Source organism: Asparagus officinalis, chromosome 8, assembly GCF_001876935.1.
Source record: "Asparagus officinalis chromosome 8, Aspof.V1, whole genome shotgun sequence".
Taxonomy (NCBI): domain Eukaryota; kingdom Viridiplantae; phylum Streptophyta; class Magnoliopsida; order Asparagales; family Asparagaceae; genus Asparagus; species Asparagus officinalis.
The window spans coordinates 527,735-540,983 of NC_033801.1; the positions used below are offsets into that span (position 1 = coordinate 527,735).

General features: G+C 40.9%; 1 protein-coding gene across 1 annotated transcript; it reads right to left on the reverse strand.

Annotated features, from left to right (window-relative positions):
• LOC109823022 (cytochrome P450 78A9-like) lies at positions 6,141-11,929 on the reverse strand. The gene is given in 7 exon segments (XM_020389337.1): positions 6,141-6,518; positions 6,703-7,211; positions 10,888-11,460; positions 11,462-11,509; positions 11,511-11,537; positions 11,539-11,610; positions 11,612-11,929. Coding segments are annotated over 7 exon segments (1,644 nt in total). The 5' UTR covers positions 11,897-11,929; the 3' UTR covers positions 6,141-6,388.

Genomic DNA, 13,249 nt, shown 5'->3' on the forward strand with positions numbered 1-13,249 from the left:
CTAAGGCGCGGCAGCCTATGGTGTCGCGGCTTAACCGCTGCAACCTATGGTGCCGCGGCAGTTAAAGCAGGATGCTACAGCAGTTATAATACAGTTATCTGATGATTATTTAAAGTCCACGTGGCGGCGTATCAGAAATAGAACGTGTGCTGACGTGTACAAGCAGTTAAACCACGAAAAAGGTGGTTAAAGGTCGTGGGAGAACTGTTTCAAACACGTATGAACGTGGGTGTAACTGCCCCTTTAGCCGCGGCAGTGTCGACTGCCGCGCTCTTTGGCCGCGACAGTGTCGACTGTCGCGCCCTTTAGCCGCGACAGCATCAGCTGCCGCGCCTAAAGAGACAGTTATTGACCGGCTATTTCTTCAGTTATCGTCTAAGGAGGCTATAAATACCCCCCTATAGCCATCATTGACAGGGGCTGAGCATTTTCCAGAGAGATTAGAGCAGAGAGCCTTGAGTTTTGGTGAATTAGAGCAAGAGAGAGAGTCTTTCTTCTTCACAAACATCCTCAAGAAGCTTTTGGCCATTCCTAGAGATCTAAGCTCAGACTTGATCTTTGGAAGAGTGAACATCTTACATCGATAAGATATTCGCTTCAAATTCTTACTTCGATAAACGAAGGAAGAATCATTAAACCCCTCACGGTTCAATCAGAATCTGTGATTTGGTGGTCCACGAGTCAAAGCGCTCCCGGCACAGGCAAAGATTCCACGCAAGCAGCGATCCAAACAATGATCCTGCGTTTGTTTCTCAAGAGTTGTAATTTTCATTTTGTTATGTAAAAGAAGTCTTATAAAAAGACTATTTCTTTGAATTTGTTGTAATCGACTTATACAACACTCGTGGTTGCCTAATGCTGGTTATATGAGCTTGTTTGCATACTGTGATGGCTTGCCTAATGACATTTCATGTTCTCCTTCCTCCCTATTATTTTTGATAAATATTGTTGAACGTGTTTATATTTTTGATGTTCACCATGTATTTTAAATGAGGATCAGAAACTTTAAAATTTACTTATCTATAAAATTGTTAATGATAGTTTCCTGTTATTTATACTATTGTAATGTTGGGTATTTTATTATATTTGCAGACCGGGACTTCTAGACAAGGTGGAGCTGGGGGTAGTCATGGTGGAGCTGGTGATGAGGATGATGGCGATGAATGATTTGTAATAATTTAACTTTAAAGACAATAGTTGTATAAACAATATGTATTATGTCAGGGTATTTTTATTTGTTTTTATTGAAATATGTGTTATACATGTGTGGTATTGCTGATTGAACAGGGATTATTATGTTTTTGTACAGGGTATTTTCAAATTTCAAAATATTTTTTAAAAAGATACTGGTCACTTTTTAGGGACGGATTTTCCGTCGCTAAAGATATTTTAGCGACGGAAAATCCGTTGCTAAAGACATCTTTAGCGACGGAAAATTTGTCGCTAAAGATTTTTTTTTTTTAATTAAAAAAAAGTACGACGGAAAATCCGTCGCTAATGTCCCGTCGCTAATATTTAGCGACGGATTATCCGTCGCTAATAGTCATATTAGGGACCCTCAATGTAGTGTCGGTATTTTAGCGACGAAATTTTATTTTTTCCGTCGCTAAAAATTTTAGCGACGTATTTTGTTCTTTTAGCGACGGGTTTGTCCGTCGCTAAAAGTCCTGTTTCCAGTAGTGATCTCAATCCCAAATAACACCTCAAAAGCCTAATACAACTCTCAACTAAAGGAACAAAAGAGAAGAATATCAAATAGGCTTCACAAAAGAACTCTTTCTTCTTGATTGATGCTTTGAAGATTGTTGCATCTAATTGGCTTGAAAGACTGTTCTTATATAGCATTGAAGATCCCAACTCATTGTTGTCCAATGAATAAGAGTTCTAATAAGAATAGAAGTCCACATGTCCTAAAACCTAACAAGAGTTCAAGTAGGAATAAACATCTAATATGATTGGTTGTGCAAAGTCTAATGTAAGTAGAACTCTTGATTAAAACAAACCAAGCTAAAAAAGAACTTCCAAAACAATATATATTTGAGTATTTGAGGCAACCTATAACACTGACCCATAACATAATTATAGACTTATTGGCCTAAAAGCTTAATATCTAGCATTGTTACAATATTCATATCAAACTAACATGATTGCTGCAACCTTGTCCCACATTGAAAGCTCTTCATATGAACTTAAGCTTTACAAAACCAAATAAATTTATTGACAAAAAAAAATTAAAACCAAAAAAATTAAAAACAAATACTGTTGGGATTGTGTCTTTGGTATAACTTACTAATTAGAATAGGATTCAATCTTTTTATTATGACGGGACCCAATCTCCTTATTATCTAGAGGAGGCAGCCGACAATGGATGATGGCTGGCGGAGGGGAAACCTATACTCAGAGGTGACAGATCACAAGGCATGCAGATTGGGATGCAGGTGTTCCGATGAGGAGTGTGGAAGCTTCTAATTGAAGTCCAAAAGAATAGAAAATGCTAGGTGGGGAGGCAAAATTTCAAGATGGTAATGGTCTCTTCCGAGTGGTTTGCGAATCATATTCAAGGTGGAGATTATTGGGACCGTATCTTTGATTCTTTGAATAACTTTATGAGAGTTAGATAAAGTTAGAGGTTTATCATGATCAGGAGATTATGCCTCATCATAATAAGGAGTTTGAATCTTATTTTAATTAGAAAATTAGACTAGAGATAAGGTTTTGGTTTTCATATATATATATAATATTCTATTGTTAGAGAAAACCCAAGGAGAAAAGGAGAGGGTCGGTTTTCTTATAATCTAGGTCAGTAGAGGGCGTAAACCAGATTCAAGAATAGCATATGAGAGACAAGGGTTTTGGAGTCTTTGTCCGTGCTAGACGTTACAACATTGGCGAGGGTTTCATGATCTTTATTCATGCAAAAGATTACAATAGTAGGAGAAAGTTTCGTAGTTTTTATCCGTTCATAAGATTATAAGGAGAGGGTTTTGGAGAGAATATGAGAGTTGATTATATATGTGAGATTGAGAGATTGAGAGGCGATAGTTGAGTTGTTCCTATGTAGTTCTTCCTTATACATAGCAGGTTTCTTGTATTGTTGTCCCGTGAATGTAGATCGGAGTTGGTCGACCGACCCACGTTAAAATTTAGTGTTTTTCTTCTTAATTGTGGTTGGTTCTATCTTGTGGGTTGTGGGTTGGCTTTCTAGTTGCACAGATCTTAGTAGGGGAGACTAAAATCCCCAACAAATACATATAATTTTTAATATGTAGAAGATAAACGCTTCCACCCTCCTTATTAATTAGATATATCTAATTACAATACACGTAAGGTATAACTACAATAAGATAATCATGGCTTCATGATCATCAGAAACCAAATATCTTTGAGGCGTCTGACATAAGTGATGAAAGCGAAATTTAAGAGAAACCAGTCCCTCGACCGCAGGGCACTTCTTTTTCATGGCAAACAACTAAAACAAACGATAGGCATGTAAGATCCACTAGAGATTACAAAATAATATGTGCCGTAGTAATAATAATAGCGGTCGAAGATGGGATATTTGAGGTGCACGTACAATCAGATTGTGACAAAATCTTAGTCACATTTGGTAGGGACCAAAGCAAGATTTGGTAAGATCTAAGCATGATCTCTATCCTACAATTAAAACAAAGTTTAAGATACACAATCTCTTTAGATCTCTATCCAACAATTAAAACAAAGTTTAAGATACAAAATCTCTCTCTCTCTCTCTCTCTCTCTCTCTCTCTCTCTCTCTCTCTCTCTCTCTCTCAAAACACACATTACCTCCAAAAACCAATCCTCTTCCTGCCCACAACAAACTTCAATCCATCACCTTTACCTTTAATAAAAACAGAGGAAAAAGATTATTCGACATTATTGTCCTAATTAAAGCTTAGGCAAGTGGAAGCAAAGTGTGCCACTTAGCATAGGTGATGCCAAACTAAACTTTTGCAGCAGACAAAAGTGTATGTGGTTTATATATATGGTGGAATCCTAACTTTGATTTCGTTTTCCTTCATCAATTGGCTTGCAAGGGACCTAAAGGATCTATATATATGTTACTGACCTTGCGGATATTGTTTAATTTCTTTAGGATATGAAAATATCCGTATAATTTAATTTCAATATATGTTTTTCTTAATATATAATTAAAAAAAAATCTGAATCATCTCCACAGCTTCACAATTTTGATACGTATAATAATAAAACTCTCAATTTGCAGAGGGTCTCCCAATACTCTCAACTGATTTAGTACTTTTCATACAATGAAAGGGAATTCGTAAAGCTTAGCCACTTGCTCGACTCCGAAGACTGACCCTATATATATATATGATAGTAAAATCTAGTTATAAGACCAGACAAACTATATACGAGGAGGCATATAACGGTCCTTTCAAAAGAGATCATAAGAAAATAACCTTGGTCGACTAGTATATATAGGAGATCTAGCTAGTAGACCGCATCATAGTAGTACTCAAATGCATATATATATATATGATCTCCGTTTTCTTTTAACTTTTATTCGAATTGATTGCTCATCAATATTAGAGCTCATACTTTGCTAAAGAAGTTTAAAAGAGTATAGTTTTGTTAGCATTATTCAATAGAGAACTAAAATTTATATTTCTTAAAGTCTTGTGGCCAGCTATTAGATGTCTTATCCATCTTTTTGCACGTGCGGGAGTGTGTCATATCAATCGCCCGCACGTCCGGCTCTCTAATCTCTATAATTAGTGTTACCAATTAGTTATAGGTTCTAAATATGCAGTTGAGCTGTTATGATCAATAGACTAATTAATTACAATAGAGCACTAATTAATCTCCATCAAGCTTCAGACCTGGATTTTGGTGCGTCGTGACTCAAGAGACTAGGGATCGAGTTTTAGCTTGCTACTATGTACGTTAACCGTTCAAAAAATAAACCTAACGTTAGCTATATTTGATGAGCTCTGCTACATGAACCTAAAATATGAGATCATTGGAGAGGACATGTGAGATGTCCCCCTCTCATTGCATAATGAGCTTGCATGACCAGTTCATTATGCAATAGGAAGGGGACACCTCTTCTCTCCCCCCGGTCCCATATTTTATTATTATTGATTATGTAGAGGAATAATAAATTTTAAAAGTTGCCATAATTCTTCATCCTTTAATTTCCAGGAAACCTCCGTATGTGATCCCATGCAAATTGGAGTTCGCGACCATTTTTCTAGTAGTTTTTTGAAAGTTTGAGGAAAGAAGATAAAATGAATAAGTGGTTTAGAGAATACTTGCTCAGGAAAATTAGAAGCAAAAAAACGTGGTTGAGATCAGAATAACTTACATGTCAGTAAATATATATACTTGAAATTAAGTTTTTGAGTCTTGTGAGTGTGCTATATAGATTTTATTAAATTCTAAAACATAGAAGTTCATGATTTTTTTTTATGAAATTAAGTTAACCACACTTAGGATACAAGAGCGAGACTTTATTATTTGTAACAAAGTACTTATTGAGAGGAGAGAGGGAGAAAAACATATGGCTAGCTTCCTGGAGAAGGGAGTGGTATAGTTATAGTGACTTTAAGTCATAGTTAACGTTATTATTGATTACACATGCCATGATTTTTAAGCATTAATGATGTGACCTCATAACCGCTGCGCGCATTTTAAAAGTACTTACGCGAGATAATTACTTAATATATCTCCTTGTAGTTACCAATTAATTATTGGAGCGTTGAAGTCGATCTCTTTCTATTCTTTCATTAATTAGGGTAGTCTAAGGCTGGCTGACGCGTCAAGCCCTTGAGACTCTTTTAACGTTCAACATTAATAATCGTGTAATAAGCCACTGCCCGAGACTTCACGCCCAAGACTTTAATTTGTCAATTATAACCGTCCCCATGCGTACACTTTCACATGTTCATGTAGTGTAGATGGATTAATTAATTAATAGATAAAATATATGCTAATATCTAGTATATATGATGGAATATTCCTTAAAAAATATTTAGTATATATGATGTTTACAATAAAACCTTTTAATTATATAAGATCGTATATATACTATCGTAGAAATTCTGCTTCGACAAGAAAATACGGGAAAAACTTTTAATGACGTCGTCGTTAACTAGCAATCACCTTTTCTCATTAACTGCATTATTTCCTACACATGTACATATATATTACACACTTCTACCTGCATAACTTGCTCAGCTTTCCTATATTATAGTACATTAATCTCATTAACACCTACACAAGTGCTCTTAATAATTAAAAAAAAAAACGCAGCTTATAAACAATTAAACTGTAAACAAAGAGATCACAGTATTAATTATACATTTTCAAGCAACAAATTAAAGATCCTAATTAAGACGCGCGATGTGTTTTATATATAATTTTCATAGTTTTGTTGGTGACGAGGAAGGAGATTAACGGTAAGCGGGTTCGCCATCTCACACGACAGCCTCAAGACCTCTGCTAGGTCAATAATACTACTGCTCGTCGCGGGCAACCACCTGCAGTGTAGTGTACAAATAACAAATCTCGATCAGCCGGAGTGGGATTAATTTTAACCGTATATAATTAATTAAAGAGAACTTATATATACGATCGAGTATTTTCGTACTCTACTAGATCCCCTATATATATATATTTTGTACGTACGTAGGCGTACGTACTCGGATGAAATTTGTATTCTACCTGTACTCGTGCAGCAACGCCGCCATCCAGAATGTAACAGTAGCCATGGCCAGCGTTTTCCCAGGGCAACTTCGCCTACCTGACCCGAACGGGGCCAGCCTCAGATCAGACCCGAAAACAGAAAACTCCGACCCGTCAAGCCCTAGGAATCTCTCGGGTCTGAACTCAAGGGGGGCCTCCCAGACGTGTGGGTCGTGCGTGATGGCCCACATGTTGACCATCGCGGTCGTGCCAGCTGGCACTAGCTTCCCATCCACGAGTACATCCTCCGTGGCAAGACGGGCCCACGAGAGGAGTGGGCCCGGTGGGTGTAGGCGGAGAGCTTCTTTGAGCACGGCTTGTAGATAGAGGAGAGAAGCGGAGTCGGATTCCGTTACGGCCCTGGCCCCACCAACGACCCGGTCCAGTTCCTCGTGGACTTTGACTTGTACATCTTGGTGTAGGACTAACCGGGCCAGAGTCCATTCTATTAATACGGCTACGGTATCCGTTCCCCGAAATATCATTTCCTGTTATCATTATTTAAAAAAAAAAAAATCCATAATAATTAGGAACCAGGCACAAATTAGCTGCAACGTATGAGTAAATCAGGCCGATGCGTCCCTCTAAATTGTTGGCTAGTGTGTCATTAATACGGTAATTAAGAAGCAACCACTAGTATTAGAATGCTGATGACCGACTTGGAATCATAGAAATTTAGTTTTATGCAACATCAACGATCGATATAACAAGAGCTCTGCTACAGGGACCCAAAATATGAGACCAACAGAGGGGACAGTTGAGTTGTCCCCCTCCTATTGCATAATGAGCTGGTCATCATTAACGATGACTAACTCCTTATGCAATAGGAGGGGGACACCTCACACGTTCCCCTGATGGTCCCATATTTTAGATCATTGAGTAATTTTTCATATAACAATCACTATATACAAAGAGAGAGAGATCTAGAGAGAGACACATCAGGCTTGTTTGCTCTTAAGGTATTGTACACACAACTTTTTTTTTTTTATTGACTTATAAATGAATAATAGTAAGGATCGCATATATGCCAACTTTTTACTTTCACTATAAAAAAAACCATTATTTTGATCTCGAAACCAGAATCTTTCATGATCTAATTATTTCATTCTGGACCTTGGATAAGCCTCACTTATCAGCCACGAATTAGAATATAATTCTTTTCCTTTTACTTCCATCCCAATTACATATTAAAAATGTTAGCTTTATTTATTTAGGATTTGAAAGACTATTAATGCCCTACGTAGACCTCGTCCACTGATGAGATACAGAGACGCAAACTAACTATAAAACGAAAATATAGAAAAAACTATGAACCCAAAATTGAGGAGGGGGGGGGGGGGGGCGGACACATTAATTAAAATGGGCATAATTAAGCTATAGTATTAGTACGCACCCAGAGGGATAGCAACCATGTCAGCGTCAGAAAGCTCTCACTCCCCCGGCAGCGACAACAGAACATAACAAATCGGCATTCGGCGCAAGCAGCTCGCTACCCGCCCACTTCCTGTGCTCTCAACAATATTTCCAACGAACCGTTCACTCTGGCACGAGCACTACCACACCTTAGACCGGATCCTCTGCGGATCCACCCAACCCAGACCCGGCAGATTGGTCGGACCAATTTAGCATGCCCAAAATCTCTACCCTTCATCAACCCAAACTACAACTCCTTAACCTCCTCATTGAATCTCATCCATACCTCTTCCCAAAAACCGACCACATCACGTTATGCAAGTCCTCTCTTTTATCACCTCTCTCACCCTAACGCTTGTTTCGTTAACCGCGTATGCTGACACTTACCAATTTGGGCGCCTATCTGGCTCGATGAGGCGCAGATTGTTGTGATTGTGCTTTCGCGGGCTGAAGCAGATGCTTGGACGCGATCCGCCTCAGAGCCCGCCAGTACGTGGCCGTGAGGCGCGAACCCGATGGCTCTGTGGAACGTGAGCCCACTATGCGGACTCCTTCACCGGTCGTCTGCGAACGACCGCGTTGAGGTACTCACGCGCGACGTCGGTCGTCGCAGCGTGATCACGACGCGCGTGCAGCGGCCGAGGCTGAGGGCCATCAGCCTCGTGGCGTTGAAGCTGTGGCGCCCGCCTCTGCTAGTTTCCGGGTGGGCTAGGCCTGACATTAGGCCCATGCTGCCTAGAGTATCGGATGCCCACTGCGGGCCTGGGATTCTTGCTTTTGTGCGATTTGGGCCAGTTCCGCGGTAGTATATTTTCCCCAAGCTGGGCGCCAGCGGACGGCCCAGTAAGAGGGAGCGGTGCGCAGAGAAGCAGCAGAATAGGATGGCGGTGAGAGTGATGATGAGGCGTGAGTCTGAGGAGCGCCCGCTGCCCAATTTTGCAGCTAAGGACCTGATAAGTATATATTTACTCGGATCAGTGCTTTTGATAGTCCTCATCGAGTGGAGAGAAAGCTTGAGTGTTAGTCTTTTGAGATGGCGGAGGAGAGGAGAGAAGTGGCTGGGCTTATATAGAGAGAGTGAGTAGCGAGCGCAGACCAAACGCGTTTAAAAGAAACGAAACGCCGCGTCTGTAACGGAAATATCAGTTATAATAAGGGTCTCTTTCGTGGTTGGCGCCGGCCACGGGATATAAACGGAACGGAAATAAGTATACGGGTGTGAGCACTTAACGAACGGTCACGTCAAAACACGTTCATGCACCAGATTAATAGCAAAAAAAAAAAAAACCCCGACTTAATACAGAACACATTCCTGTGCGCGGCGTACAACATAGAACATCCCTTTATATTGAGAGGACGATGCAGTCGAAAGGACTTTTAACTAGCGTCAGATAAGCTCTCACTCCCCCGCAGCGACAACAGAACATCAACAAAATCGGCATTCGGCGGCAGCAGCTCGCTACCCCGCACCCTTCTGTGCTCCTCAACAATATTTCCAACGAACCGGTTCACTCTGGGCACGAGCCTACCACACCTAGACCGGATCCTCTGCGGATCCACCCAACCCAGACCCGGCAGATGGTCGGACCAATTTAGCATGCCCAAAATCTCGTACCCTTCAGCAAGACGGGCCCACGAGAGGAGTGGGCCCGGTGGGTGTAGGCGGAGAGCTTCTTTGAGCACGGCTTGTAGATAGAGGAGAGAAGCGGAGTCGGATTCCGTTACGGCCCTGGCCCCACCAACGACCCGGTCCAGTTCCTCGTGGACTTTGACTTGTACATCTTGGTGTAGGACTAACCGGGCCAGAGTCCATTCTATTAATACGGCTACGGTATCCGTTCCCCGAAATATCATTTCCTGTTATCATTATTTAAAAAAAAAAAAATCCATAATAATTAGGAACCAGGCACAAATTAGCTGCAACGTATGAGTAAATCAGGCCGATGCGTCCCTCTAAATTGTTGGCTAGTGTGTCATTAATACGGTAATTAAGAAGCAACCACTAGTATTAGAATGCTGATGACCGACTTGGAATCATAGAAATTTAGTTTTATGCAACATCAACGATCGATATAACAAGAGCTCTGCTACAGGGACCCAAAATATGAGACCAACAGAGGGGACAGTTGAGTTGTCCCCCTCCTATTGCATAATGAGCTGGTCATCATTAACGATGACTAACTCCTTATGCAATAGGAGGGGGACACCTCACACGTTCCCCTGATGGTCCCATATTTTAGATCATTGAGTAATTTTTCATATAACAATCACTATATACAAAGAGAGAGAGATCTAGAGAGAGACACATCAGGCTTGTTTGCTCTTAAGGTATTGTACACACAACTTTTTTTTTTTTATTGACTTATAAATGAATAATAGTAAGGATCGCATATATGCCAACTTTTTACTTTCACTATAAAAAAAACCATTATTTTGATCTCGAAACCAGAATCTTTCATGATCTAATTATTTCATTCTGGACCTTGGATAAGCCTCACTTATCAGCCACGAATTAGAATATAATTCTTTTCCTTTTACTTCCATCCCAATTACATATTAAAAATGTTAGCTTTATTTATTTAGGATTTGAAAGACTATTAATGCCCTACGTAGACCTCGTCCACTGATGAGATACAGAGACGCAAACTAACTATAAAACGAAAAACTATGAACCCAAAATTGAGGAGGGGGGGGGGGGGGGCGGACACTATTAATAAATGGCGCATAATTAAGCTATAGTATTAGTTACGCACCCAGAGGGATAGCAACCATGTCAGCGTCAGATAAGCTCTCACTCCCCCGCAGCGACAACAGAACATCAACAAAATCGGCATTCGGCGGCAGCAGCTCGCTACCCCGCACCCTTCTGTGCTCCTCAACAATATTTCCAACGAACCGGTTCACTCTGGGCACGAGCCTACCACACCTAGACCGGATCCTCTGCGGATCCACCCAACCCAGACCCGGCAGATGGTCGGACCAATTTAGCATGCCCAAAATCTCGTACCCTTCATCAACCAAACTCATCAACTCCTTAACCTCCTCATCAATCTCATCATACCTCTTCCCAAAAACCGACCACATCACGTTATGCAACGATCCTCTCTTTATCACCTCTCTCACCCTAACGCTTGTTTCGTTAACCGCGAGTGACCTTACCATTTGGGCCGCTATCTGGGCTCGATGAGGCCCAGATGTTGTGATTTGCTTCGGGCTGAACAGATGGCTTGACGCGATCCGCCTCAGAGCCCGCCAGTACGTGCCGTGAGGCGCGAACCCGATGGCTCTGTGGAACGTGAGCCCATATGCGGACTCCTTCACCGCGTCGGTCGGCGAACGACCGGCCGTTGAGGATCTCACGCGCGACGTCGGGCGTCGCACGTGATCACGACGCGCGTGCCAGCCGAGGCTGAGGGCCATCAGCCTCGTGGCGTTGAAGCTGTGGGCTCCGCCATCTGCTAGTTTCCGGTGGGCAGCTGACAGTTCTTGACGGCCCTATTGCTTGGTTCATCGTTGGATTCGCGGTCTAGCCACTGGGGCCTGGGATTCTGCTTTTGTGCGATTTGGGCCAGTTCCGGTAGTATTTTCCCCAAGCTGGGCCGCCAGCGGAGGCCCAGTAGAGGAGAGCGGTGCAGAGAAGCAGCAGAATAGCGATGGCGGTGAGAGTGATGATGAGGCGGGAGTCTGAGACGCCGCTGCATTTTGCAGCTAAGGACATGATAAGTATATATTTACTCTGATCAGGCTTTGAGTAGTCCATCGAGTGAGAGAAAGCTTGATGTTAGTTTTTGAGATGGCGGAGGAGTGAGAGAGTGGGCTGGGCTTATATAGAGAGAGTGAGTACGAGCAGACAAACCGTTTAAAGAAAGAACGCGCGTCCTGTAACGGAAATATCAAGTTATAATTAAGGGTCTCTTCGTGTGTTGCGCCGCCAACGGATATAACGGAACGGAAATAAGATACGGGTGTGAGCATTAACGAACGTCACGCAAACACGTCACACCAATTAATATGCAAAAAAAAAAAAAACCCCACTAATATCAGAACCATTCATGTGGCGGCGTACAACATAGACATCCCTTTATATGGAGGACGATGCAGTCGAAAAGGACTTTAGCGTGGGTGCAACCGTTAATTTATCATGTGAAAAGAATATAAAAGTTTGGGGATAGGATGAGATATATAGTTATGAAGTAAATTAAATAGATTTTGAGGAAGTGTTTAGAGGTTACAGGTTTCTTAGCTTCCTAGCTTCTGTTCGTCGTCTCTATTGACTCATCACTCAGCTATGAAGACGAGTTAGTAGCTTTGTTTGTGTCGACGATAATCATGATTACGATCGAGTGACTTGTTAGGAGTTAGTGGATGAATGTTATGAGTGTGTGGTTAAATAAAATTTTGATGGTCATAAAGATGGTGTCTCATGTATGTATGAACGGATGGATGTGTAGTCAATGGTGACGTTATGAAAAATTAAGTATTTATGTGTCTCATGTATGCATGGATTGATGTGTTGGAGGGCATATTAGAGAGAAATGTTTTAACATAGCAACCCACTTTTATAATAGTATTATTATATATATATAAAGCTATCTTCTACTTCCTTAAATATTAACCATAGCTAGTCATCGATATGATGCTAATTTTTTGGAAGCTTGTATATGATGCTAATGAATCCTTTGCTAATATTATTTTAGAACCATAATGCGCATCAATCCAGCATCGAAGGCTCTATAAGACGACCGTCTTGTCCTCAAACTGAAGATGCTCTTCTGTCTCTTTACGCTTGAGAATTTGTCATCAGTTATTATCTTCTTAATTTCCCTTCCCTCGACTCTGGAGGTGGGCCCCGCGCGGTGTCGATACCGACCTATGAGCTTTCAGGTTCGAAGGCAAACCTCTAACTGATATTGTTGTCAGTTTGGCAAGTGATACAAAGGAGTCCAAAATTATCTATCATCTACCGACGAATCTGCCAAAACAACGCTATTGTTTCGCTATAATTGAGATTTTATTATTATTATTTATTTGTTTATTTATTTTTGGGGGCCTGGTTATGTTTTCTTGAGGTTCCTTTTTTTTTAGTGGATTTTTTTTTTTTTTTTTTTTTTTT